This window comes from Oryzias latipes, chromosome 2 (assembly GCF_002234675.1).
Source record: "Oryzias latipes chromosome 2, ASM223467v1".
Taxonomy (NCBI): domain Eukaryota; kingdom Metazoa; phylum Chordata; class Actinopteri; order Beloniformes; family Adrianichthyidae; genus Oryzias; species Oryzias latipes.
In genome coordinates this window covers 22,683,993-22,711,913 of record NC_019860.2, presented here as the reverse complement: position 1 = coordinate 22,711,913, position 27,921 = coordinate 22,683,993, and the positions used below count along the sequence as shown (strand labels likewise).

At 43.3% G+C, this 27,921-nt stretch overlaps 3 protein-coding genes across 9 annotated transcripts in view; 1 reads left to right on the top strand and 2 right to left on the bottom strand.

The window, feature by feature from the left end:
- Positions 1 to 7: 7 nt before the first annotated feature.
- Positions 8 to 5,926, top strand: cdadc1 (cytidine and dCMP deaminase domain containing 1). Of its 2 annotated transcripts, XM_020709191.2 has the most exons (12): positions 8 to 403; positions 1,274 to 1,401; positions 1,480 to 1,657; positions 2,336 to 2,603; positions 2,683 to 2,889; positions 2,961 to 3,058; positions 4,173 to 4,222; positions 4,417 to 4,586; positions 4,665 to 4,854; positions 4,930 to 4,978; positions 5,079 to 5,191; positions 5,508 to 5,926. In XM_020709191.2, the coding sequence occupies exons 1-11, from the start codon at positions 304 to 306 to the stop codon at positions 5,177 to 5,179; spliced, it is 1,539 nt and encodes a 512-aa protein (XP_020564850.1). In that variant the 5' UTR covers positions 8 to 303; the 3' UTR covers positions 5,180 to 5,191; positions 5,508 to 5,926. The 2 variants fall into 2 exon arrangements, with proteins under 2 accessions (XP_020564850.1, XP_023821980.1); XM_023966212.1 differs by having other exon boundaries at positions 11 to 403; positions 5,079 to 5,926.
- LOC101156310 (calcium-binding protein 39-like) lies at positions 5,811 to 17,909 on the bottom strand. Its single transcript, XM_004066610.4, has 9 exons — positions 17,705 to 17,909; positions 11,373 to 11,504; positions 11,032 to 11,196; positions 10,833 to 10,951; positions 10,585 to 10,753; positions 10,424 to 10,483; positions 8,615 to 8,680; positions 8,394 to 8,537; positions 5,811 to 6,998 (listed from the first exon to the last, which is right to left on the bottom strand). Exons 2-9 carry the CDS (start codon positions 11,472 to 11,474, stop codon positions 6,819 to 6,821), a joined length of 1,005 nt encoding a protein of 334 aa, XP_004066658.1. The 5' UTR covers positions 11,475 to 11,504; positions 17,705 to 17,909; the 3' UTR covers positions 5,811 to 6,818.
- Positions 17,910 to 18,517: 608 nt separating this feature from the next.
- Positions 18,518 to 27,921, bottom strand: part of LOC101165288 (guanine nucleotide exchange factor DBS) — a 62,978-nt gene continuing 53,574 nt past the window's right edge. For 4 of the 6 annotated variants that reach the window (XM_023966166.1, XM_023966165.1, XM_023966164.1 and 1 more), the window contains 18 exons: positions 27,457 to 27,536; positions 27,305 to 27,371; positions 27,101 to 27,216; positions 26,961 to 27,030; positions 25,778 to 25,870; positions 25,607 to 25,699; positions 25,203 to 25,328; positions 24,106 to 24,327; positions 23,928 to 24,020; positions 23,767 to 23,845; positions 23,621 to 23,702; positions 23,443 to 23,549; positions 23,166 to 23,258; positions 22,610 to 22,678; positions 21,834 to 21,943; positions 20,736 to 20,848; positions 20,310 to 20,413; positions 18,518 to 19,954 (listed from right to left, as the gene is read on the bottom strand). In XM_023966166.1, coding sequence (XP_023821934.1) covers positions 19,875 to 19,954; positions 20,310 to 20,413; positions 20,736 to 20,848; positions 21,834 to 21,943; positions 22,610 to 22,678; positions 23,166 to 23,258; positions 23,443 to 23,549; positions 23,621 to 23,702; positions 23,767 to 23,845; positions 23,928 to 24,020; positions 24,106 to 24,327; positions 25,203 to 25,328; positions 25,607 to 25,699; positions 25,778 to 25,870; positions 26,961 to 27,030; positions 27,101 to 27,216; positions 27,305 to 27,371; positions 27,457 to 27,536 — 1,797 coding nt within the window. In that variant the 3' untranslated portion in view covers positions 18,518 to 19,874. Of the gene's footprint in view, positions 19,955 to 20,309; positions 20,414 to 20,735; positions 20,849 to 21,833; positions 21,944 to 22,314; positions 22,390 to 22,609; positions 22,679 to 23,165; positions 23,259 to 23,442; positions 23,550 to 23,620; positions 23,703 to 23,766; positions 23,846 to 23,927; positions 24,021 to 24,105; positions 24,328 to 25,202; positions 25,329 to 25,606; positions 25,700 to 25,777; positions 25,871 to 26,960; positions 27,031 to 27,100; positions 27,217 to 27,304; positions 27,372 to 27,456; positions 27,537 to 27,921 lie in introns of all 6 variants that reach the window. The other 2 variants (XM_023966169.1, XM_023966171.1) reach the window with 2 other exon arrangements.

The window sequence follows — 27,921 nt, the reverse complement described above, 5'->3', positions numbered from 1 at the left end:
ATAAAGCGATCTAATCAGCAATTTGTACTAAAAGAAATCTTGTTTTGTTTTCTAGTTTATTTTAAATCGTTATTTATAAAGTAAAATGTGGATTTTTCATTGTTTCTTAGCCTAAAATGTGCGCCATTGAGCTTTTATTTTTAAACGAACGCTTTTATTTTGAATGACTACCGGAACACGGCCCAGACGGATAAACTGCTCATAGTTCGATTCGTCAACATTTCCTGTCCCAACAGTCTGTCCGTCTCAGTTTTCTGTGCGTGACCGCTGGAATATCTGTCATTACGTTAGCTCCGGGGCTGAATGGAAGGTGGCGAGAAACAGAACCGAAACGAACCGAGCCGGTCCGGCCCGTGTCGGGACATGAAAGATGGAAGCTCCCAGACCGACTGCAGGATACGAGGTGAGCCAGATGGAGAAGCGCGACATTGGAAATGTGTCGAATCTGCTCCTGTGTGACGAAGCGACGCGTTTCTGTTATTTATTTACTATCATTTATTAGGGGTTTGTGCAATTTTTTTATTAACGTTTTTATTAAATAGGAAAAAAAAAATATAAAGAACAGAAATATATGGTCTCAGTTAATAAATTCCACACTTTATTTATTTTATGATTATTTTATTTATACACTTACTGCCCACAGCTTTGAATTGGAAATCAGTGGAACTCTGGGTTAAGAAAAAAGGAAATAAAGTTTTTTGTTATTAGATTGAAAAGCTTATTTTGATATCAGGTTTGTTACATACATTTGGAATATACTGCAGCTCTTCCTTCTATTAAACTCTCTAAAATATAGTATTTAAAACCTTCAAATTAATGGATTTTTTTTAGGCTAACTGATCCTAAACAGTTGTTCAGGACATCTCTTTTTCTTCCTCTTTAAATGAAGAAATCTCTGTGCGTCAGGAGCAAGGCTATTCAACCGTTCTTCTGACAATCTGCAATCTCATCTGCAGAACTAGCAAACGCTCTGTCATGCAGAAAGGAACCGCGACACGTTTCGCATGAACTTCAGCTTCAAAATGTCTGTTATGGACAGACGAGTCCAGATGTTTGTGACAATAGAATGATCCAGAAAACCCAAAAGGTTCTGGAGCAACATCTGCTCCAGGGGAGGACTTTTATTTTGAAGTTTTTTTTTCCTTCATCCAACACTGTTGCTCAGATGTTCCAAACTATTTTTTTTTTTTCATTAAGAAGAATCCCAGGTAAAACTTCAGAGGCAGGTGTTTGGCGTGCTCTCATGTAGTGTTGGATTTGTATCCTTGCTCAGGTCACGGCCCCAGGTTGTCCAAAGTAAACCTGTTTACTTTGCTGAGTCTGTGGATGGAGATGTTTCCTCGTGATCCGCCCGAGGAGAAGGAGGAGGAGGAAGAGGAGGAGGAAGAGGACAGTCGTCAGGTCAGTTTGGGAAAGGGACGCCAGGGCTTTTGCAGATCCCGAATGACTGCTTGAGTCGCGGCGTCTGCTCTGCTCCAGATCCGTGGGATGGGCCTGGTGGTGGTGCGAGAAGGCAAAGTGGTGGGCCTCCACTGTTCCGGTCCCGAGCTGCACGCAGGACAAGCCGCCGTTCTCCAGCACGGCGTCCGTCTCGCCGAAAGTCAGCTGTACTTCTCCAGGAGACCGTGCGCCACCTGTCTGAAGATGATCATCAACGGTGAGGAAAGCCAGCCAGCGATTTACCAATGCAGATTCAAGGCTCTTATTTTGAAAGAGCATCGCTGCTACTTTTAAAGCTCTGTAAGCATCAAGTCTGAGATCTCAGAACTGCACGCAACTTTCATGATGCGTTCACTGTCAACGCGGTCGTAAAATTCCACAAAGAATGACCTGGTGAGATTTGATTCCATCCCTTTGTTGATGTTTAGTTTTTTCTCTGCTGATTCCAATAATTTGCAAAACCCAAAATCCTCAAAACTTTATCGATTAGTGGCTAACAATAACACTTGTTGTTGGATATATATCAGGGTTGTTCTTTTTTTTAAATGATCTCAAAGTGAGGCAAACATTGATGACGTCTTATTATGATGTGAAAGGTTCAAACAGAAGCTTCAGACGTTTGATAAAAATATTATTAACATTAAACGGAAAGAAAACGATCTATCATTTGATAAAAAGGGTCACTATAACATGATTGATAGATGAAAAGTTGTAATTTTTTTATTTCTGAAGCAAAACTGTTCCTTTAAATTTACGACGAAACGTCACTGAAAGGAAAGACCGGATAATTATTTGAGTATTTAAAGACTTTAAAATGAGATTTAATCCTCCTTTTTTCCGACCCAAATCCACTACATTTCCAAAGTTTCAGCTGAGAAGCTTCTCTCCTCTTCAGCTGGAGTCAGTCAGATCTCCTTCTGGCCTGGAGACCCTGAAATCAGCATGCTGGAGTCCTCGCCGCCCGGCTCCGTCAGGGAGGAGGCCGCGCTGCTGGACGCCGTGGCAACGGAGAAGCTGAAGTCCAACAGCCGGCCTCACGTCTGCGTGCTGCTGCAGCCGCTGACCCCCGACCTGCTGCAGTTTGTCAACGAGACGTCCAGAGACTGCGACTTCAGGGAGAGGCAGAACGAGGACGACGCGGCGGCGGGAGACGGCTTCAACAGGTGCCGCTTCCTCCCAAACTCGCAAGAACGCCTGCAGAAAGACGCTTCTCACCACGGTTCTGCTCTTTTTCTTATTCAGAGAACGCGTCAGATACCTGAGGGCTTTTTCCAGAAGGTTCCTCGTTTGCACGTCCCAGCAGCACAAGGAGATCCTGACCCAAATGGGCTTGGAGAACTTCTGCGCGGAGCCGTACTTCTGCAACCTGAGGCACGACATGAGAGAGCTGGTGGAGGTTCTGGCCGCCGTGGCTGCCGGGGTCCCACGGCACCGCCACGGCTTCCACAGGTCGGAGGCGCTCCCACCTCAAGAACCCCCGAGGGTCTGGGTTTCTATGGTAACACCTCTGGCCTTTTCAGAGAACAGTCCTGGACCTCATGGGGGCCTCAGGAGGAAGTAGCCCAGGAGGTGGCACGCCACTGCATCATCCAAGCCAGGCTGCTGGCCTACAGGACGGGTACGGCGCTGGAGTTCAGGCCGAGAGAATGCAACCGTTTTAGGAGAAGAAAACCATCAATTACCCAAAACAGAAGGCTCGCTGAGATTGCAATGATCCAGTTAGATTTTAATCATATTATGTTTTAAGATAATCATTTTATAATTGTATCAAAAGAAATGCATTTAAAAAAACTGTCAAAGAATATGAGGTGGAGTTAGCTTTGTGATTGGCTAAAACATAAGCCCCGCCCTCTGTAACCGATTGATCGAGACAATAAAATTCAGCTGAAAATATCAAAGTTTCTTTAGAATCAGAGGAAGGGCCTGTTTAAGTAGAATCATTTGAAATATTTTAAAAAGAAGTATCAGATTTTTACGAAAAAACTTTTAGGACCAGTTTACAAAAAAAGATTTTTTTTTTAACTACAACTTTAAAATCACACATTTTCGAGAGAGAGAAACGTGACTGTGAAATTATGAGATTAAAGTCGTACATTTACAACTTTAAAAGTTGAAGTTATGACAGTTTTTCTCCTGAATTTATGTGTTTTAAAGTAGTAAACCTATGACTAAATGTAGAAAAGTCGTGACTTTAAAACACGTGAATTTACAAGAAAAATAGAAATTTATGAGAAAATGTCGTAACAGTCACATTACGAGAATTACTTTGTATATTTGTTAATTTAAAAGTTCTAGGCTAAATTTATGACTTTTTCTGCAAATTTTTACATGTTTTAACGTCGTAAATGTATTACTTTAAATATTTTAAATTCACAACGTTACTTTCTAAACACAAGTTCATTTTTGGGAAAAAGACATACATTTACGAGAAAAAGTCTTATATTTTTGAGAAAAGAGTAATAAATGAATGAGAAAATTCACCAAAGTTGGTTATTGGAGCCGCACTTGAAGATGAAAGATGTCGAGCGTTTCGTGAAACTTTATTTCCGATTAGGTTTCAAACACGAACAAAAGATCGGATTTTTGTTTTTCCCTTTGGCCCTAATTCTCTGTCGTGTTTTTTTTTTCAAACCAATTGACTACAAAGTCATTTGAAAGAAATGTGTGTTAACATTTTAAACCTCTATAAATGCGTCAGTATTTCTCACCTTTTGCCTCTTTTCTTTTCCCAGAGGACCCTAAAGTGGGCGTGGGGGCAGTTATTTGGGCAAAAGGAAAGCGGGTAAGATCTCTGACACTGCAATTTATCTAGTCTGTGTGGCTCTACGTCTGAAGAAAAATCAAATACAAGCATTGATGTTTCTGCTGTGGGACAGCGTCACCAGTGGGAGGAGCTAGTGCTCCAAAATCCAACCCTCTGATGAACTTTGAAAACGCTGGAGGAGGATCACGTTTGGATCTGCTCTCGGCCTCCAGGTTGGTTTTGGTGGAACGGGCCGTCTGTCCCTGGTGGGTTGCGGGTACAACGCTTACCCGGCCGGCTCCAAGTACGCGGAGTACCCCCAAATGGACACCAAGCAGGAGGATCGTCAGAGACGAAAGTACAGATACATGATCCACGCCGAGCAGAACGCCCTCACCTTCAGGTCAGTGACCCTCGGGGGCGTCCAGAGGCTAGCCGCGCCCTTTTTTTCTTAAGACCCCGCCCCGCCCGGTTCTTTCAGGACGCGTGACATCCGAGCAGAGGAACCCACCATGCTGTTTGTGACCAAATGTCCGTGTGACGAGTGCGTCCCTCTGATCAGAGGCGCCGGGATCACGCACATCTACACCTCCGACCAGGACCGAGACAAAGACAAGGGCGACATCTCCTACCTGAGGTTCAGCAGCCTGACGGACATCAGCAAGTTCATCGTGAGTCGCATCCCTGTGAGTCGCATCTTTATTGACAAACCGTTCCAGAGTGCGACGCTCTGCGTGTTTTCTCAGTGGCAGAGGAACCCTTCGGATTCTCCGGCGGCTTCTTCTCACCTCGTCAGTAAGTTTCTTCCATAAAAACCTTGTAAAATTCAGATCCTTTGAGGAAAAAAGGGTGTCTTTTTTTTTTTAAGAATGCGTCATTCTTTCCCGTCCCGCAGACGGTTACCTCGGGAAACACGACCGACAGCCGGAGCCGGAAACCAACAGAAACAAGAAGCTGTGCACCCAAAGGCCCAGCGGCGCCCCCTCTGGCTGCTGAGCGCTTATAACAGTAGGTGGCGCCGACAAAGATTTCCGTTTTTCGGCACAGATTTGACACCTGTGTCCTCTTTTGAACTGAGGGAGGTGGCTGTAGGAGGAGAAGGTTTGTGGCACGTTTAAAACTTGAATGACATTTAAATGATGTACACACGGCGCTTTACCGAGCCGAAAACTTTTGTTTTTGGCTCTTCAGTAGAAGAATTGTGTTTTTTTTGTGTTTTACCGCCAGATTTATTTGTGTGCACTAAAATATTGATTTTATTTTATTCTTTTTTTAAGCCCATTTTATTGTTGCTTCGGAACAACAAAGTGTTTCTGTCTTTTAGGATAAAACCCCAAAAACTGCACCCACATCCTTTTATTGGTAGTGAATGTGGTACAATAGAAAGGCTGTGGAAACTAGCCGGCTGCTTTCAGACTGTGGGGGAAATAAAATCGCACCTTCGCCTGGAAACGTGTGAAAAATGATCCTTTTTATTTCAGATTAGCTGCTGCTAAAAAAAAAAAAAAAAAGAAAAGTTGACACACAATTCCAATCACAGGTTTACATGCTGTTGTTTATTTAGTTTTCTTGTTTTTTAATTATTTTTTTTTGTGAACACACAACTGGATTTTCCTCTTTTTTCTTCTTTCATTTCATTTCAACTTCAGATCCCAAAATAAAAAGCATCTAAATCATGTTGGTGCTTAAAGAAAAAATTTAATATTATTTGAATAATAAACAAAAGAAATGCATCAACTGAAATGTGTTTTTTATTTTTATTTTCTGTATTTCTAGAGGGGAAGAAAAACAAACTTCTTTTTGGATTTTCCAAGCTCTTCTTCGGCCTGAAGCTCCAATCTACTGAGGTTCACAGCTTAATCAAAGCAGATTCGTTCCGTCCAGAGGATATTTTTCACCCACCTCTTAATTAAGCTCCCCTTAGAAAGATACGAAAACACCCCCAAAAAAAAAACAACAACAACAAAGGCACGTCTGAATTTCCAACTGCTTCCTTCAGATCAGAGAGCACCTGATACGGCGAGCGGAAACACAAACGTCTCCTTCCTTCCTTCCTTCCGACGAAGCGCAAACTGTACAAGGCGAGAAATTTAGATTAAAAAACAAAAATCAAAGCGGGACGTAAACTGATCAGCTTTTTTTTTCATGGTTTCCTGTTGGCTTAATCATACAGAAAGTGCTATTAGAAGAGAAGTGGGTGATGGTTTGACGCTCATACTAGGACAGAAGACTTCATTTAAATCATTCTTCAAAAAGAAAAAAACAACAAAAATTCACAATATTTAGCTTCGTTTTTGGTCACAGGTCAAAGCGGTTCTCGGTTTTCTGGCTGACAGGGAGTCGAGTGGTTCAGATGGCACGATTAGATGGTTAGCTTTCCACCTTCAGGCGGAGAACCTGCAGAGAAAACTTGGATCTGAGGCCTGGCATTACTAATGCGTCGGTTGGTTAAAGTTGGCTTTCTCGCTGCTGGTTCTGAAACTAAAGAGTAAAAAAGGTTTTTCCGAAAAGCTCGCTGATTAAGAACTACTCCTGCTGCGACAAAAGAAAAACGTCTCTGGAATAGAACACCCATCGCTGTTAACAAGATGTTAGGTCTCCTATTGGTCGAAAAAGTGGGCGGGCGGACGCCGCTCTAGGAGGCGGGCTTCTTCAGATCCCTGATCTGTTTGATTAGGTAGGTCTTCTCGTCGTTAAACTGGTCATCATCCGAGCGGTCCTTCTGGAAGTTACTCAAGAAGTCGATGAGTTTGGTCTGGTTCTTCAGCAGGATGTCGACGATGGGCTGCGTCTTGTTGGGGTTCGCCACGAACACCTGGAGGCGGAACAGACGAGGTCAGAACAGCAGATTTAAAAGGCAAAGATTGGAGTTTTTATGTAAAAACAACGACAAAAAAACACTTCTGCATGAGTCACAGTGAGAACATTCATCTAAAACGTCCTGGTATGGACTGAAATGCTATAGCATTTGCATGTTTTTAAGGGTTTCGTGTAAAATATTCTTTCCTTCTACGTATTTTTGCAAACTTTCTGGAGCAGATTTCATCTGGAACTCAACCAGAGAAAAGAAAGACGAAGAAAAACGACTGAGATCTGCTTTAACTAAGGAAAGATCACAAGAAAAGATCCGATTTTCTCCAGCAGAAACAACCATTGACTTCCTGTTTGAAGCTGGTCTCAAAACGAAAATAATTGGTAACCAGTAAATGTAACAGGTGAATTAATCCTTTCTTCACACTCAGGTAAAACGGTCCAACCTTACGACACAAATAAACACGCTTGGATGGATAAAAACAGAATAAAAACAACTTGATAAATCTGGATTCATTTTCATGTGTAGTTTCAATTTAATGCAGATTTATAGATTTAGAATCCAGATTCAAAGATGTGAGATCCAGAATTTTAGATTTGAAATACATATTTGTAGATTTAGGATCCAGAATTAGTCTTGGGAAACCAAAATTAGAATCCAGATTTATAGATGTGGGATCTAGAATGTTTTTATTTAGAATATAGATTTATAGACTTCAGATCCAAATTTCTCCTTTATGATCCAGATTTAAAGATATGGGATCCAGATTTATTATTTAAAATCCAGATTTTAAGATGTAGGTCTTGAAAGGTTTTATTTAGAAAACAGATTTATAGACTTAAGATCCAAATTTATACTTTATTATCCAGATTTCTAGATTTAGGATCCAGATTGGTCTTGGATAAAGACATGGTCTTAGTCAATTAGAACATGCCAACAGGGTATGTTGGAAAACATTCATGAATGACTGCGGGCCTTGAGTTACCATCCCGGAGCCTATGGCCATTAGTGATGTCATTTCCTGCCAACGGCAGAGCTGATTCTGGTTTTTACAGTCATTTGTCGACTGGGATTACAATCAACAGAAGTTTGTCAAACTCTGTCTGAACGATGTTAGTCTGGAATTTGAAATAATGACGTTTTATCAGATTTAATCCCAGTAAGGAAAAGGCTAACTATAGTTAAGCGAAGAGACGTGATGCTTGTTACGCCACCTAGTGGCTACCTGGTGAACTGACCTGACTCCAGTTATTTTAAATAGTCAATTAAGATTAAATCGACCCATAATGCATCACTCCTGTAGGTGTATTGTGTCCGAAACCGCAACACGTGGAGGCGAGTTCTTACCCTCCTCCAGGGAGCGCTGTGTTCGTGTGAACATGTGACTTGAACCCTCACCTTGAAGACGTGGAACGCCTCAAACTGGATGTTGGCGCTTTTGTCTCGGAGCAGATTCATCATCAGCTTCAGATTCTCCGGCTTGCTGATGTAGCGCGTCATCACCGTGAAGTTATGTCTGTCCAGGAGCAGCTCGCCCAGAAGCTGAGGACGGAAGAGTCCAGCCCGTTAGATGAAGAAGGGCCTTCAGCGGCTTTTGATCCACGGAGGAGAGAGCAAACCTTCAGAGACTGCCGCTTGGTGACGTAGTTCTCGGAGTGCAGCAGCTTCTCGTAGTCCGCAAACACCTGGAAAGCAGATTTTACATCAATGCAGATCTAACTTAAGACATTAGGTTCGCTCAAAAGCTGGAAGAATCTTCCTGCACTTCCTCAAAACCTTCCATTTGCTGAAACCAATGAGTTACATAGGCTAGAGACGCCACGCCAGCCTGTTACCATAGTCCAATGCACGCCAAGAGAGACGCCATATCGGAAAGGGCGGTAAACAATGACGCACAGCTTAGCCGACACCGTAAAATGACCATAAAGAGCTTCATTTGGGTCCGATTTTAAAAAAGGAAAGAAGAATCTTTGATCGTCACAAAAATACGACCCAGGCTGTTGAATTATTGTTTTTTGTACAAAGGGCAACAGATGGACACCGTTTCAAATGTTTCTACAAATAAATACATCATATAGGAAAAAAAACAATAAAATGTATATTTTTTAAATAAATGTAAAATATTGTAAATAGATAAATAAAATAAAGTAATTTAAAAATAACAATAAATAAACAATTGTAAAAATAAATTAAAATATAAAATAAATACATAAATAAAAAATGATAAATAAAACGCAATGCTTTCCGGATGCTTGGTTGTGGTTTTATTCAAATCTACACGCATACTTAGTTTTTTTCATTCGTCTTCCGAACCGTTTGTCCCTTTCGGGGTCACGGGGCTGCTGGAGCCTATCCCGGCCACTTGTGGGCGAAGGCAGGGGGCGCCCTGGACAGGTCGCCAGTCTGTCGCAGGGTCACACATATCACACACCCATGCACACTCACACCTATGGACAATTGACCTATGGAGCATGTTTTTGGACGGTGGGAGGAAGCCGGAGAAAACCTGGGAGAGCATGCACGAGGAGAACATGCAAACGCAGAGAGGTCCTCCATTGATGTTCTGCTTCACGTCCCAAAGCTGGGAATTGAACCAGGGGCCTTCTTGCTGTGAGGCAAGAGCGCTAACCACTGCACCACCCTACACATACTAAGATTTACACAAACTGTCAGACTCCTCTGTTTGTGTTTGGGTCGGGTCAGGTCAGCCGAAATCGCCGCAGAACCCTTGAGCCCATTGTACATGGGCCTCTCCGGGCCAAAAGCGTCAGTGGACAGTCGCCCCGTCTCTCCTGCTGACGGGAGAGCGGACGCAGTAAGCACTTCAGCTCGCGGCCCCCGGCACGCCAAGGTCCACGTGGGAGGGGCCGCTGCACCGCCGCAGGGAGAAAAAGATGCACCTGGCGAACTTAGACACCCGCACGACACGGAGCGGGCAGTCTTCTGTGCGTCATCCACCCGCCGGACGGGGATTTGGCGTTGGGGCTCTTCGCTCGCCGCTACTGAGGGGAACCCTGGTTAGTTTCTGTTCCTCCGCTCAGTAATCTGCTTAAATACAAATCCTAAGGTCCTCCTCCAAAAAAAGGTATGTGGTCCTGCGTAAAAACATGGAAATACTGCTGCTAGGCATCGTTGGTGTTGACATCGCCATCATCGCTGCAAGATCCGCCAAAACGTGGACTATTCCAAGAGCAGACGCACGCGGATCATCTCCTCAACATGTTTTCGTTACTAGCTGCTCGGTTTGAGCAGTTCACAGGCATTTTACCCTTTCCAATATGGCGTCCGGCTTTACCAATGTAACTCGTAGCGCAGCGTCTCTATCCGACACAGCTCCTCTTTCTTTGAGACTTGACTGACTCCTGATCCACAGATGTTGGACAACTTGTCCCTGGAAGGGGGGAGGGGCTTAAAGGCGTCAGGCTCACCGTGTCGTAGTTCTGCTCCAGGAATTCAGCCACAAGCACCTTGTGTCTCGTCAGAAGATCCTGCCAGAGGAAGACGGGACAGACACGGCCCACGCAGACGCCGTTAAAAGCGAGAAAATTCAGTCTGGTCGCGCTGTGACTCTGCAGCTCTGGGCCGTTACCTTAAAGGTGGCGAAGGCGTCGGAGGCGATGTCGAATGTGGACATCTCCACGTAGTTGAAGAAGCTGTGGAAGTGCTCGGAGTGAAGGACGATCTTGGCCAGCGGCTCGTGGCGGATGCACTCCCTCAACATGATCCCGCAGTTCAGCGCGATCTGCGGAGTCTCGTACCTGCAAGAGGCGCACAGAGACGGCGGTTGCTGCACGCCGCCGTAGAGGTTCCCCGCCCTGTGAATGGCGTTCGCCTCACCCCTTCAGGAGGATGAAGAGGACCTCCTGGTGGGAGCAGAAGTATTCCACGGTGGGGCTCCTCGTCCCGATCTGCCTCCTCAGGATGTTGTTGAAGATCTGGCACACGTCCTTCTTCCCCTGCAGTCAGGAGGGTGGAGCATGAAAACCCAGAGCTCTCAAAAGCCCACGATCCAGATCCGTCTGGGGTTTCCCCTCACCTCAAAGTCTATCACTTGAAGGTTTTGCACCAGGGATATCAGCAGGCCGCTGTTGTACAGCTCCTGCGCCAGCTGGGCCACAGTCTCCGTGTGTGGCTCCTTATCGCTGCTCCCGTACAGGATCTCCTTCATGGACACCAAGCACTTGGAAACCTCATCAGATGCCTGCGGAACAAAGAAAATCCGTCTTATTTTTCTTTTCTCGAGATGTGAGAAACCACAGTGAAGTGTCAGGAGTCGACGGGGACAGCCGGCCGTTTCAAGCTCTGCTTTCACAGAGACCTGTCACCTTTGGGCCCCTGGACTCCCGAGACCCAGAAAAGGAGGAAGACCCCGCCCACCTTTTCTGTCTTCTTGTCGTGTTTGACCACAATGGCCAGGTTCTCCTTCAAGGTCCTGACGATGTCCGTGGGACTCTTGTGGGATTTGCCAAACAGTGGCATGACGAAGTCGCACACGAGCAGCTCGGGAACCTGGAGGACACACAACAGCGCAGTGATCAAACACACAACAGCGCAGTGATCGGACACACAACAGCGCAGTGATCGGACACACGACAACGCAGTGATCAGACACACAACAGCGCAGTGATCAAACACACAACAGCGCAGTGATCGGACACACGACAACGCAGTGATCAGACACACAACAGCGCAGTGATCGGACACACGACAACGCAGTGATCGGACACACAACAGCGCAGTGATCAAACACACAACAGCGCAGTGATCGGACACACAACAGCGCAGTGATCAAACACACGACAACGCAGTGATCAGACACACAACAGCGCAGTGATCGGACACACGACAGCGCAGTGATCGGACACACAACAGCGCAGTGATCCAACACACGACAGCGCAGTGATCGAACACACGACAGCGCAGTGATCGAACACACGACAGCGCAGTGATCGAACACACGACAGCGCAGTGATCGAACACACGACAGCGCAGTGATCGAACACACGACAGCGCAGTGATCAGACACACAACAGCGCAGTGATCGGACACACAACGACGCAGTGATCGGACACACAACAGCGCAGTGATCCAACACACGACAGCGCAGTGATCCGACACACAACAGCGCAGTGATCGAACACACGACAGCGCAGTGATCGAACACACGACAGCGCAGTGATCGAACACACGACAGCGCAGTGATCCAACACACGACAGCGCAGTGATCGAACACACGACAGCGCAGTGATCGAACACACGACAGCGCAGTGATCAGACACACAACAGCGCAGTGATCAGACACACAACAGCGCAGTGATCGGACACACAACAGCGCAGTGATCAGACACACAACAGCGCAGTGATCGAACACACGACAGCGCAGTGATCGAACACACAACAGCGCAGTGATCGGACACACAACAGCGCAGTGATCGGACACACAACAGCGCAGTGATCGAACACACGACAGCGCAGTGATCGAACACACGACAGCGCAGTGATCAGACACACAACAGCGCAGTGATCGGACACACAACAGCGCAGTGATCGGACACACAACAGCGCAGTGATCGGACACACGACAGCGCAGTGATCGGACACACGACAGCGCAGTGATCGAACACACGACAGCGCAGTGATCGAACACACGACAGCGCAGTGATCCAACACACGACAGCGCAGTGATCGAACACACGACAGCGCAGTGATCGAACACACGACAGCGCAGTGATCAGACACACAACAGCGCAGTGATCAGACACACAACAGCGCAGTGATCGGACACACAACAGCGCAGTGATCAGACACACGACAGCGCAGTGATCGAACACACGACAGCGCAGTGATCGAACACACAACAGCGCAGTGATCGGACACACAACAGCGCAGTGATCGGACACACAACAGCGCAGTGATCGAACACACGACAGCGCAGTGATCGGACACACGACAGCGCAGTGATCAGACACACAACAGCGCAGTGATCAGACACACAACAGCGCAGTGATCGGACACACAACAGCGCAGTGATCGGACACACAACAGCGCAGTGATCGGACACACAACAGCGCAGTGATCGAACACACGACAGCGCAGTGATCGAACACACGACAGCGCAGTGATCGGACACACGACAGCGCAGTGATCGAACACACGACAGCGCAGTGATCAGACACACAACAGCGCAGTGATCGGACACACAACAGCGCATTAGGGACAGATGAGGCTTCGCTTCACACTAAGCTCACTTTAATCTGCGTTTATCAAACCTCCTGCCTTTCAGAATAAAAGCCAAACAGCTGTTGTACGATGCAAAAAAGACTTTAAAATCACCTGCTAATCAACAGGCCACGCCCACATTTAAGTGCAATGCCAAAAACAGAATAAATAAAAATTAATTCCCAATTGTCTTTAAAAAAAATTATGTAGTTTTAAGGGCCAGTTTTGAAGCAAATATGTTTTTTAAATTACGACTTACGAGTTTTTTTCTCGTAAATGTGAGATTTTAAGACGTAAATTTACAACTTTATTCTCGTAATTTAAGTTGTGAATTTTCTTCCTGTAAATTTACTAGTTTTTTTCTTGTGAATTTACATCTTAAAAACTCATTAACAAGAAAAAAACTCATAAATTTACAAGATTTAAAGTTGTAAATTGAATACTTTAAATATCACAAATTTACGAGTTTTTTACACGTAAATTTACTACTTAAAATCTCATACATTTATGAGAAAAAATAAAATAAAAAATAATAAATTTAAATAAAATTACTACTTTACATTTCGTAATTTTACTTTTATTTTCCAGTGACCCTATAACTCCGTCATAGAAAACAAGTCTAAAAACGACAACAAAAAGTTAGCTCTTCTTACACAGAGCTGAAGGAGGAGCTAATTTACCTGTTTTGTCACCTAATGGTCACATGGTCGGCTGTTTTGGCTCCACTTATTTCTGTTTTAAATTCAGCCTCAATGCTGCCTCTTTAGCAGCAATAACTTTAATAACAATAACTCTATCTTGACTTTGTTATTTGGGGCAATTGCTCAGCAAATTTAACATTTCTTGGTACTTTTTAAGACGGAAAATGACATTTATCGTGGCCATGCTGATAAAAATCATGGTGTGTTTTTGGTGTTTTTAATGTTCATCGTGGCGGACAAATATAAAGAAAATTAAGATTAAAATGGCATTTCTGCTTATTTCTTCCTTTAAATCAATGTGAATCAGGACCAGACGGAAAGAAAAAATCCTCTCTGTGACGTAGAAAATACGCTGCGCGAGCCACCGGCTTCCTGCTCCGCTCCATTCTGATTCTCGCAGACAAATAGATCCGTTAAACGTCTTTGTTTTCCTCATCTGAGCTGGAATCTGGTTCAGAACTGGACGGCTCCAATATAAGCTGCTATTTTTGTTGCACCGCCAAGGTTAGGTTGGGGTTCGAGGGGCTGTAAGCTAGCTGGGGAGCGTGTGAACGGGGATGCTTCGTACCCACAACGTTAGAACTGCTGCCGCTCTGCAGAAACTATGTTCAAGAAAACCACATGGGTTTTTTGATTTTTGTTTAAAAACAGCATCATCGTAATTTAAAGAACACTGAAAAATGCTTTGAAAGATGGTCAGAGGGAGACTTTAAGATGAATATCTTATTAAAACGTTACATTTAACATAAATACTGAAAATTGGGTTCTGTTGCTGTTTAGCGTTGACTTTAAACCCCCTGAAATGAACTCATTTGTTCTGAGAACCAAATCCCGACTGACTCGGACAAAAGCAAAATGTTTTTCTGGGTAAAAAGGTTTTTCAGAAGAAGGTTGGAGGATTCGTCGCGGCCCTCCACCCGTCTTTTTGTCCATCAGCTCAGCCCCCCAACTCCACAAAAGTCCGCTAAAGAAGTCAAGTGTGAAGATGACACGTTGCAGACACATTCCACCCGTCATCTCCAGGCAAGCATGGCTTTCCTGGAGTCGGCATGGATGTGATATGATCGTCTGATCTTTGCGGCTTCCTTCAGCTCCTTTCTTCACTGTATAGTCCGTCACCAAACTGTCTGAATCCCAGATTTAGCTGCATCCAAATGGCTTTAGGTTGTATTTTGCCCTGGAAGCTGCAGACCTGTTTATGCAGCGTGTGCATTAACTCGCATGTTCCATGCACTCTGTAGTTCAATGAGCATCCATAAAGCAAAATAAAAGTTTGATTTTTAGGGGGGGCGCCGAAAACCCACAATGCTCTTTTCCTGACGTGATTTTTACCAGTTAAAAAAAAGCTGTTTCTGCAGAAATCCAGGTCAGGAACAGCCGAAGAACTTGTGACTGCTAATCCTCTTCCTCATCTGGGAATGTTTAAAAAAAAAAAAGCCCTCCCTCTTTACCCCGGCTCCCCTCTTCCTCCAAGCTTGAACTCTTGTCGTCGGCTGGACGCTTCCCCCTCAGACCGGACGCTGGTGTGGGTTGAGGAGAACGTGAGGATTCGTCTGAACAAAGACAAACTTTCACACGGAGGAAGTTTGATGACAGACTAATCAGACGGCGGATTCACGAGCAGCAAGAAGAAGAAAACAACCCAAATTAGAATCACAAGTTCTGCACCTGACAGAGCCGAGTTTTTCCTGAACACATCCCTGCAGCGTTCAGACTTTTGTTTGGGCAGAAAGTGGCTATTTAGGGAACCGCTCAACGGTGACATGTGTTTTATGTGTTCTCAATACAAGAACCTGAGCAGCTAAACGCACAAAATGTAAACAAGTGGAGCCAATCTGGATCCAGAACAGAAAAAAAAAAAACCTTTGAGACACTTTAGTTTAAAAAAAAGCCAAAATAAAGAATAAAAATGGCTTAATATTTTTATTTTAGATTGAATTTATCACTGGAATAAAATGTTCTGGTTAATATTTAGTTGAGGTTCTTCCCCTCTGACATAATGTTAGTAATTCATCAACAAAAAGGTCCAAAAAGTTCATTTAATTCACTCCAAAAACACATCTTTAAGACCTAGAAAGCCTAAAACTGACTAAATTCTATATACTTGGATTATTTTGGTGTGTTTTTTAAGGTTCTATATTGCCCCTAAATCCAAACTTTTAAAACGAAAGTAACAATGCCAAGTTAATCCAAAAAACACACAAAAGTACTAAAGTATTTGACTTTTAATAAATTAAAATGACAGAAGGGAGCACTAAAATAAACATGAGCAGTCAAATTTAATACATGTCTATTTCCTGTGAACTTTTTAACAAAACAAAAATTACAAAGTATTGCACATTTTGTGTGCAAAAGTTGAATATTTTATAATAAATGAATCTGAAACCTGATTGCTTTGATAGCTTTTGAAATCAATCTTTTCAAACTTGTATTGAAAATTAAAATCAATTTATTTTATAATATTCTGGAGCAGAAGGTCATTTAAAGGCATGACAGTCCACTGCATCTTATTAAGGTTATCTTATATTTAAAGGCTAATTGAGGTAAAACAGGAAGCCAGGGAGCCATGCAGATTCACTTTCAAAATAAAATCACACTATTAGTGTTTTTTATTTACACCAATATAAGCTATAAAGTAACTTCTCCTTTACTTGTTTTCCTCTTTTTTCTGTTTTCTTTGATTACATAGTTTTAAAATAAGTTTGGATTTTTTAGAATGATTGTAGTACAAAATTATTAGTGCATCTTCATTTCATTTTTGTCAACAGTAAAAGTGACGTTATTTTTTTACTGTTGCCCCAGAACATGAGGAGTTTTTTCATTTGTTAGTGTTTTCAACTTCAATCAATAATCTGATAATTACTTTATGCTTGAGTGCTATTATTTTGATGTTGATTATTGTCTGACTGGGAAAAATAGGTTTCTAATTGGTATTTATTTCATTAACACCATTTTTAAAATTAAAGACAAGAACAGCATAAATAAAACTGAAAGTATATTATGAATACATGCAATGTTAAATAGTTTAAAAAAGAGAGAGAATTAGTTTAGTAATTATTTTCTGTATTTTGACCTGTTAAATGTTCTGAAACAGTTTTTAGAATATATTTAAATGCTTAACTTTTATCCCCCAAAAAAGGACAGTGTGTGTACATGTATCTGTATAATATATATATATAACTTGCTAAAATCTAAGTCATTTTACGTTTTGATAACTAAATGTCGCGTTTTTAGGCTTTGATTGGGCGATTTTTCTGCATTCTGCCTGGTAATTACATAATAATTACTTGATAACATCGACATCACGTAGTCTTATTTTGAAACTTCGCACCGGAAACGCAATAGTTCTCCCTCAGGCTGGCCCGACACGAGCTGTCTAAATACAAAACGCAAAAACACACTCGGTGTATATGTTCCGCCACACGGTGCAGACCCTCGTGAACGACAAGCATAAAGTGGCACGCGCCGGTAGCTCGAGAGCGAAGTAACGAGCGCAAAAGGCCGCGTGAAGTGTCCCAGACAATGTGATTTACAAGGCTACACCCCTCTCGCCTCCGGCCAAAGCAAACTCCCTTTTCGTTTGACAGATTTCCCCCCAGCGAAACAGCGCCGCGAGGGGAAACAACAGCAGGAGAAAAAAACTGAGGTTCGTGAAATGCGGGTTACCAACAAAAAACACCAATTTAAGCACGTCAGCCACGAGCAAAGTTACGAGGAACGTCAAGGGCAGAAATATGATCATAAGGTCGGTGAACATCGACAGCGTTAGCTTGGAGGAGTGAGACTCACACAGTCAGACGGTGTCTTTAAATGTCTCCCCCGCCTCGCAGCGCGGCCTGGCCTCCCCGGTAGAAGTCTACGTTTCAGATGTTGAGCAGCTAAATCAGCTCAAACGTACGCTGAGCAATTTTAACTGAGTGGAATCCTTTATTAAGCCAGTGCAGAATTCCATCTGGTCGCTCGCAAGTCTCGAGTCAATTTAACGCACTCAAGCAAAACCGTTTCCGCTTTTGGACTTTCACAATAAGACGCTAGCGTCGTTGTCAGATAAAAGCACGACGGCCAATGTTTTAGATCAATTCACAATAAATACCCTCAATTCAAAGCGTACATTTGACTTGATTTTTTAGAATAAATTTATATAAAGTACTTCTCCTTAACATATAATTAAACATTTGGTGTTTGTAAGAAAAATGTGCCACTTCCGGTAGCTTTCACGCTCGTGCCTAGCGACTCGACGTCAGTAGCTTTACAGCTTCGTCCGGGTTCCGTTCGCATCTTCTACCTTAAACATCCTCCTCTTGTGTTTTCTCGTTCTTAATGCGCTATAGCGATAAATAGTATTAATGGAAGTTTGACAAATTAACTTCCAAGCGAACTAATGCAGGCGTTTTAATTGGTTACCGCTTGGAATGAGCCGGAAAAAGGAGCAGAGGTTGTGTCATTTTCCTATTCGGACGCACCCCGTGCCAGCTCATGCAGCCTTTACTGCATCCAGAATGGAAGTCATCAATCTGATTTAAAAGCACATCATCTTTTAACATTTTTTAATGTAAAATATGTTGAATGAAATGTAAAAAAAAAAGAGCAGGAGACATCTCATAAAGGAAACTATTTCAGACTTTATTAAAGCAGCTTTACTTTTACATACAAGTCAGACTTACATATTTACAAATGTACAGCTGTGTCTCATAGCATCATTTTCGACAATCAGTAGATTTACACATATATATATATATATATATATATTATAGGAAAATAAAGATAGTGCTTGCTGCAATGTGCTGCATAAACTAAAAAATATAACCCTTATCTCTTCAGCCACAGGATCAAAAGTACAAATGAATGAGTAAGCTTTATTGTGACAGTCCAACGCTGACGAGTTTAGTGCCCCATGTAGGCTTTCCAAGCAGGGCAGGAAATACACTTTCAAGGAATTTCAAGAGAGTTCGATTTAAAAAAAAAAGGTGTAAAAACGTGACTGTGAAGATCATGCCACCACCAAGACTTTGCAAAAACTTGTCAACAATATGGAAAACAGTGTGGTGCACAATTATCAACACGTGAGGCCGAACACGAACACTTTGACATCGAGCTGGTGGAGTCTTGCTGACAGGTGTAGCCCAGGCTGAGTAATAAACAGGTGGGGTTGGTTTCAGGGCTGTTTATTTTTTGCAAAGCACGCCCTGCAAACACAGCAGAGTTTATAAAAGTGGCTTTAAAGAAAGGGCGTCCTGTGTCAGGGATGCCCTCACTGCTCGCTGTACGAAAATGTTTTATTTGCAGGTGAGCACGCGCGTTGCATGCCTGAGTGGGGCTGGGGAGCAGAGGGAGTGGACGGGCAAGAAGGGGGAATGCACGCGCAGGTATGCGGGCACACCTGCCGGCCTGGGATTCCTGAGAGGTAAAAGGAGGTCAGAGGCGATAACAAAGAGGTTTGAAAAGTTGTCTGAGCTGCCAGCGTTTGAGCACGGCGGGTTTTTGTCCTTTAACACATCACCGAACCGTTTTGTTTTGTTTTAAATCGCCATCACACCCCGGCTTGCTACTTTTCACGAACCGTGTCTGATGCCGAAGGCCGTCTCACAAGAATCTGTCGCCGCCCTGCGATCAAACCCCCTCAACTGCACCAGATGCTCTTTTTTTGTTTTGTTTTTTTTGATGCTACATAACTGCAGTATGGCACAGAACACTCATAACTAGATGAAAAAACACAGAGTTTTGCCACAATGTGCGGATTCAAAATGACATTTTTTTGGTTTTTGGAGAGGCTGACCTCACAACAAAATTCTGAGTGTCCAATGACATGCATAGTAAGTCATGGGTTTTTCCATTTGTGTCTTTCATTTGCCTCCTGTTCTGCCCCTGAGCAGGAGCTAGATAGATACCCCCCCTCCCTCCCTCCCTCCCTCCCCACCCAAAAGACACCAACTACAAACACATAAAAAAAAGGATGATATCAGGGTTTGATGTCAGAGAAGCTGGTGTAGGTCTCGCTGCAGCTGGAAGACGTGCTCAGGTTCCCAGAGACGCTGCCATCTACAGGACAAAAATCACATGATTCAAAGTCATTGGTAGCCCCTGAAACGTCTTTTTAAAAGCGCTTTCCTCCTAAAAAAGCAATCGTTTCTGTGCGTCGTTGCAGCTCTCTGCTGCCACATTCCATTGAGGTCAGTTCAGTGGTCAGTCTTTGTAACTGCATGTAAATCTAAACTCCTACAACTGTATCACACAGATTTTTTGTAAGCAAAATACAAAAATGATCCAGGTTTTATGAATAAAAGTCAACTAAAAGAAACAGTAAGCTTTTGGCTTGCTGAGGTCTGAAGTGATGCACTTTTATTGATGCTTAAAGTCATTTTGGACAGAGTTTGAAGGGTTCTCCTCTCAGTACCTGAGCTGCTCAGTGACTGGGAGCTCTTGGACTCCGAGATGAGGCTGAGGAGGTTCGCCGCCGCCACCCAGCCCTCCTTTTGAGTGCGGAGGTTTTTCACAAACCTGCAAAACAAAAAAAGGGTTGGGCAGACTTTATCCTCCAAACAAAACCACCAAACAGGCTTGACGTAATTCCTGACCTGCAGCTTTGCTGAAAAGGTCACAATAATTTTTTTTCTGTTCTACAGTGGAATAATCTTTTCTTTGCTTCAGTTGAAGATCTTGTAAATTAGAATATCTAAACGATTTACCTGTGACTCTGAACTTTTCAAAGATGTCACATTATTTCTATTTTCTAACCACAAACACAACTATTTGCACTGTAAGGTTGAAATGAAGTGACAAAAAGTTTATAAATAGTTTTTGACTCAAAGACGCCGTTCACCATTGTCCCTCCTCTCCTTCCCTGATGAGCTGGACCACGTCTCCACTCTTGACAGACAGCTCCTGAGGACCCGCCTTCTCGCAGTCTGCTACCACTGTGTACTTTCCTGGAGCCTAGAGATAGGCCCAAAGGGGATTATGGGTATTTGTACAGCCACTTTATCAAAAGATAACAAAATCATCTATCTTGTCTTGTCTTGTCTTGTCCTGTCTTGTCCTGTCTTATCCTGTCTGTCTGTCTATGCTAATTTTTGCAGAATCTGTTAAAATACCTAAATACAAGAATATTAAGCGTAATTACTGACCTTGCATTCATCTGAATGTCATAATGTTTCATGATTAAATCTTAATGTAAAAGATTTCGGGTTAAATTCAGATTTTACATTAAAGGTCCACAAGATGGCGCCAAATCTACAATTTAACTTATTTAGCAATTCGTTTCTGTTTTTGTTTTTTTGCATTTTCCAGCATTTACACCATCTTTTTTTCTTTCTATGTCCCCCTTAGTGGCTCCACATAGAAATGCAATACTATAATTATATATATTTGTGAAATATCCTGTACTTTTTATTTCATTTGCATTAAACATCATGTCTTAACAGGGTTCAAATCTCCAAAAATGTATGAATGAATAATGATTAAATCCCACTCTAAAGTAACCTTTGAAAAATTGCATATTAAAAAAATTAATAAATTATATCAGTTTTTGCTCCAGTTCTGAAAAAGCGAGCACTTCTGGCTATAGATCAATATAAATTTATTAGATAAATCTTAATGCAGGGTTTTCAAAAAATCTAATTTGACATACAAAAATCAGGAAAAAATTGATTTGTAGTAAAAGTACATAAAAAGTATGATATTTTTGTTTGTATTGTAAGTGCTGTTTTGAACCTATATCGTACAGATTGTATTTCAATTTGAATTTGATCAAATGGAAAAAGGAACTTATCAGTTCTTAGGTCCATAGTCTAATAAACAACTTTAATTTTAAATAAGTAGAAAGGATTATTTATCTTAAGTTTTCTGTTGTTTGCAAGGTAATTTTAATCACAAATTTTACAAACATTTTGAATAAAACTTCTTTAGGAAGAATCCTCACCAGCTTCTTTACTGCATCCTCCTCGGTGTCGGAGTTCATGGGGTCCTCGCCGCTGGAGTAGCCGTCGTTCTCCTCAGAGGCGTCGGCAGACAGAGACGCCTTGCTCCAACCTGTCGGGAAGGAAGACCAACGAGTCATCAATCCGCCTCTGAGCTTAACCGGACGTACCGACAGGATGTGAGAACGAAAGAAAAGATGGAAGAAAGGTCCAAACCGAATCACACAAATGAAACAAACGAAGGACAGAGATCAAGAAACAAATGTTTGTTTTGGAGGGTTTCTCTGTTCACCACACAGCAGTCAGAATATCCACCAGCAGGAAAGATTTTCCTCATTTGGCCAAGATTTAAGGTCTTAAACTCCACAATAGGGTGGAAGTTTTTATCACTTTACTGAAGGATTGATGAAGCAAAGTGATTGAATATTTTAGGACACTCCACCACAGGAAAACACCCACAGGGCCCGAGCCTCGGCTCTGTACCTTGGCGCTTGCTCTGTAACAGATTAGTGGTACTCATCCATTTGGCTCTGGTCAGAGTGATGTGTGGAGTCGACTCTAAAGAGGAAGAAACGGCCAGCAAGTCAGTGTCAGCCTGTCGGCCGCCTCACGCCTGCTGACTGACAGTCAGCTTTTTTTTCCGTTCTTCTCACTAAGCAGTCAGCCTGTGTGGAGTAACACACCACACTCCAATGACGATGACGGGATGGCAAAAAAAAAAAAAAGAAAAAGATGGCTTCTGGAATGGAGAGACGCCAGAAACGAGACAAAAGTGTACCTCTAAACCCAAACGGCGTTGGGTCACTCTTGACCGAGTGGCGTTTGGCGGTTTGCTCAGGGCTCAGAGCTGAGCAACACAGGGAAGAGGAGGGGGATGAGGAAGGAAACAAAAAAGGAGAGATTTATCCAAAAGTTCCTTGAAAACCCCCAAATTAAATTGACAATAAAGGAACCGAAGAAACGAAATTAGCATGACATTAATGTAATAGCACATTTGCACCACCAGGGGGCACCAAAATACGAGTTTTCAGATCTCGCCGGCGACAACTAAATAACAAACGTTTTTTGACGAACCGTAAATCTTTGACCGCCAAACGTGAATTGGCGGCCTCTGGTGTGGAGAAAAGCGGCCTTTTGCATCACCTTTGCCCCGAAGGTGATGCTAGCATGAACTGTTGCATAATGGCGACCACTAGAGTTACGCTAGTCGAAAGCGCACTGGAGACAACGTTAAAGGGTTTAATAAAAGAAGGATAATTTCTTCCAAAAACTGTAGAAGAATGAAAAATAAAAAAAATTCTCAACTGCGACCTGCGTTTGCCGCTAACGTTTACCTTTCGGACTCTTGAGATTGCTGAAACCCTGCAAAGTGAAACGCTTTTTAGCCAAAGAGGATCTGTCTGTGGTCGGGCTGGTCACCGCTTCATCTGGAAGCAATGGTTTGAAATGAGGAGCAGGAAGCAGGGGGGGAAAGGGGGGGGGGGGGGCAGGAGATGACGGCGATGAAGAGATAACCACGTTAAGGAAAAGGAGGCGGAGCTTCTCCCACCCTGAACAAAAAAACCGTCATTGGGCTCTCAAGCCGAGGAGGACACGGATTCAAGCGTTCACCTTTGTGCTTCGGGGAGGAGCATGAGTTGGTGTCAGAGGCCGGGTTTGGCTCCGCCTTCTTCTCCTCCTGTTTCTTCTGGTTTCTCTGTGCGCTGCTGCGGAAGGGGCTGGAAGAGACCAAACATTTACCCCAGATGTCACTGCGGTGAGGGTTTGGTACCTTCCACGTGAGACCGACCTGAGGCAGATGGAGCTGCTGCTGCTGCTGGTGGTGGTGGTACTCGGTGACACGGAGTCGGCGCTCTTCGGCTGCCTGGCGTCTAAAAGAAAGCCAATGACCGTCAAGTTCTCAACGTCAAAGTGGAATACAGGGGGAGAACCTACCTCTGCAGGCTTTCAGCTGCTGAGTCAGCACCTTACGGATCTCATTCACCCAGGAGGTCTTGATCTCCGGTGTTGGGGCCTTGAAGGAACAAGGCGGAGCTCGGAATCCAAACGTTTTTTTTGTACTTTTACCGATACAAGAAACAAAAACGACAGCGCACCTGGACGATGAAAACCTCCTCTCTGGAATTGCACCAAATTTCAAACTTTTTGTTGTCCCCCTTTGCGTTCTCCGTGATTCCCACCGCGCTCATCTGGGAAAAAAAAAAAACACGGCAAACACCTTTAACCACAGCAGTCACCTCGTAGCCACGGCATCTCGTCGCTAAGCGGGCTTACGCTGAGGGAATGTTTAAAGCTGTAGGACGGCGCCTTCTCGTAGCCCTCGCCGTTCTCCTCCCTCTTCTTGCAGAACAACAGAGCCTTCTGATGGAGAAACAAGTGTCTCTGCATGGGTTTGAACCTGGCGAGGTCCTTCACCTTGGCATGGCCTTTCTTATGTTCCGTCCAGACGCTGAAGGAGCCTTGCATCAGCAGGCGACCCAGCTCTGACAGGTTACCCTGAAGAGAGGGAAGACATCGACACGGTACAGCTACATTCACACCAGACTCGCCCATTCAAGACACCACTTTCAATGGAAGGTCGGCGTAAACCATTGACTGTATACAGAGAGTGGACATCGTGGCCCCTTCCCCTCTGGCGTTCCAAACAGGAAGTGGCTCCAAGGAGCCAAAATCCTGTAGACCTTCCACAGAGAAATGACCGGTACCATTCAATAACCCTTCTTGCTCTGATACCCTTGTTTAAAATGTCCTTTAGTGCAAGTTATAAACCGACCAATCAGATGCCTCAGGAAAAGCGTGTGGTGCCCGCTGGCCCCCACCTCAAAATGTTTGACAGATTCTCCTGAGCCCGCTTTCAGTGAGAAGGAGGGTGCGGACTTCCAGCAAGCTTACTGCTAAATTGGCGGCAGTAGTTGCCATAGAAACTCAGACCAACTCGGACCAATCACTGTCGACTGGCTCCAAATGGTGGCGCCCGTATTGGCTTCAATTGGCTGGAGCCAGAGGTTTCTATGGGTGACGTCACAGCCGCTCTTGTCCAGTTCCTGTTTCTAAGCAATGGTGAAAGGCTCTGCGTACAAAATACGCCCTTTACCAGTTAAACCAGGTAGAACTTTGTCCAAACTCGAATTGGGCAGTGGTGTTTGGATTCGGCGGCGACGGCCTAACAATGTCTGCGTTTGTTTTTCAAGTACGATAAACCAAACCTACTCTCTTGATACGATAATAATCCGTATCCGCCATTGCAAGGACGCCAGCAAGTCGCACCGCTTCAACGTTTTGCGCCAAGCCTCTTCCAACTGTAGGTGGCGTACCTGCGCTAGTCAACGGCTGTAAAAAATGAAGTGTTGCATGGATCATAGAAGCACTACCTCATATCCCGTGATGGCGATGAGGTGCATGGAGTCGTTGACGGCCTTCAGGATCCCCAGGATGGAAGACAGGGCCTCCTGCAGGTCATTGGAGCCGTCACAGCCCTTACTGTACTTCAACAGCTCCTGCAAAGGTTGCATAGCATGTTGGGACAGAAACAAGACACCTTTGGACAGAACTCCGCCCTTAAATATTTCCCTCCACAGGTTCCAACCAAAGCCTCAGTCGCCGCTTTGATCTGTTGCTGCAAATGAACTAACGTGCAACAGGAAAGGGCCAGAATAGGAGATAACGCCTTATTTAAACACATATCCATAAAAGGGATCTTATGTCCAGACCAAAATGGGTAAATATTTGTCAGATAGACATAAAACTTGAAGGAAGGGAAAGGAACAGCGCTTACTTTCAGCAGCAGCTGGTACTTGGTGATTCTCTGAACAGGTTTTAGGAGGTAGGAGTCCAGACCGAGTTTATGTTCCAGCTTCTTCTGGCACTCCTGGTTCACAAACCAAATCATGGAGAGTTTACGACGGAGGACGTTGTTACTGTTTGTAGCTGTGAAGATGAGGCTTACCTGGAAGAAGGCACAGTCGGAGCACTGTCTCCACAAGCTCTCTGAGCGCGGTTTGTTCTGGCAGTAAGCCTCGTAGATCTGCAGATCCTTCATCTGCACGAGAGAGAAAAAACGGCCACAAGAAAGGTTAATGCAGGTAGAATGTTCACCAGGTAAGAAGGCTATAAAAGCTGAGGAAACACTTTCAAAATAAAACGACAGACATTTTTCAAACGATTCAATGCGAGATCAGCTATATTCATTACACCTTCATGTTAAATGATAAACTAGCTAAAGAAAATGTAATAAATAAAAGATAAAGACTGCTAATACCGCCTTGAGAAGCTAAATGTGTTTTTAGCACAGTCCTTCAAAATTGTTTGCTATATTAATTTAAAGATAGTCTGGCGACAGAAAAACAGGTTCAACCAAATCATTCTAGAAAAATCTAATTACACTAACAGCTAAAATTAGTAACAAACAAAAAAACTTTAATAGTTTAAAAATGTAATTACTGTAATTTTTCATCGCCAAATATACTAAAGAAAGTCTGAAAGCTTTTTGCTCTTTAGTGTTTTAATTTTTAATATTTTCCATCATAATACTGCAAAAACAAAAAAACAAAAATGCTAAAAATGCAAAGGTTCAGATTCTTCCGTTAGAGCAGCAAAGAAAGTTTCTGAAACGAAATATGGAAGAATGTGTGTAAGATTTGATCAAAGCTTTTCTTCAATTAACAAAAGGATTTCAAAATAATAGTGTCTAATAAAGTTAAAACGATCTTTTTTTTCATATGCCAAGAAAATATTCTAATCTAAACGTTTTTAAAGTACTTGATTTGTGAAACATTCATAATAATTACACTAACAGCTAAAATTAGCAACAAACAAAACTTAACTTAAAAAATAAATAGGTTTAAATTTGTAATTATTGTCATTTTTCATCGCCAAACATACTAAAGAAAGTCTGAAACCTTTTTAAAATAAGTAAACTTAACCATTCTTTTATTTAACTAAACTAAACAAAAATCTCAAAAATGTTAAGATTTTATCATAGTTTTTCTTCAATTAAACAAGGATTTCAAAATAAAAGTGTCTAATAAATCCTTTAGAATTAAAAAGATCTTTTTTGACATTGATTTTTTTGGACACATTTATACTACATTATTATTATTATTATTATTATTATTATTAGATCTATTTACCCGTTCTAAAAAGCAGCGCCCCACCAGCTCTGGGCAGTCGGTGTACGCTTCCAGTTCTTTCAGGAAAGTCCTGGAAACCAAAAAAAATGTGGTCAACGTTTTACCGGAACGACTCAAACTATTACAATGCAGATAAGTACCTCTTATGAAAGTGGTAGATTTCAGACATGTTGCCAAACAGGATGTCCTTTTTGCTGTGGAGGGTGCTGGGGATGAGATGGGCCATGGCGGGGTTGTCCATCTCTGCTGCGTAGCCCTGTCGTTTGACACAACACGTTGGTAAAAAATAAAAATAAAAAGACCATAAATGAAGGTGGAGACTCTGAAGGAATGGCTGTACCTACCTCCAGCACACACAGAAGCTCCTCCACGTATGCCCGCTCCGTCTCTAGGAGCTCGTTCATCACATGACTGGAAGCCGCAAAAAGGAATACACAAGTGAGATTTCGTTCTAAGATGAACGTTGCGTCGGCTTTTGTAGATTTCGGACGCTCACCGCCGTAGAACCGCCAGGCTTTCCTCTTCTTCTGAAAGAGAAGCGTGTCTTGTGCCGCCATTAAGGACCGGAGACTCTCCCTGGAAACGTGAGCGACATTCCCACACATTTTGACCACTTGCAGAGCCGCCAAACATCTTCTCATAAAGCCTTAGTCACGACTCCCCTTACGGGTAGGCGAAAGTAAAAAATGGTCAAACCTTTACGGAACTATGATGGTCGCAGGCCGCTCAGTGAAACCATAGAAGGAAAAGGTTTTTTTCGACTTAAATCCAGCTGGCGACTATACGCAAGCGTGAAGTAGGTGAGATGCTGTTCACGCTAAACGTTCACACCAGATCGGAAAACGCTTGTTTGAGCGACCACTACCAGTGATAGATCTTCGAGTATGTGTGTTTTGGGCTTTAGCGTTCAAAACTCCAGCGTTCATGCGTCGCTACTTTTGAACTCTACGTACAAGATTGA

Coding starts and splice junctions, on each gene's coding strand:
- cdadc1 (XM_020709191.2), top strand. CDS start 304: ATGGAAGGTGGCGAGAAACAGAACCGAAACGAACCGAGCCGGTCCGGC. Junction 2,890..2,960: donor CACCGCCACGGCTTCCACAG/GTCGGAGGCGCT, acceptor TGGCCTTTTCAG/AGAACAGTCCTGGACCTCAT. Junction 4,979..5,078: donor GGCTTCTTCTCACCTCGTCA/GTAAGTTTCTTC, acceptor CCCGTCCCGCAG/ACGGTTACCTCGGGAAACAC.
- LOC101156310 (XM_004066610.4), bottom strand. CDS start 11,474: ATGCCACTGTTTGGCAAATCCCACAAGAGTCCCACGGACATCGTCAGG. Junction 11,197..11,372: donor ACGACAAGAAGACAGAAAAG/GTGGGCGGGGTC, acceptor TTTGTTCCGCAG/GCATCTGATGAGGTTTCCAA. Junction 6,999..8,393: donor AGGCGTTCCACGTCTTCAAG/GTGAGGGTTCAA, acceptor TTCCGCCTCCAG/GTGTTCGTGGCGAACCCCAA.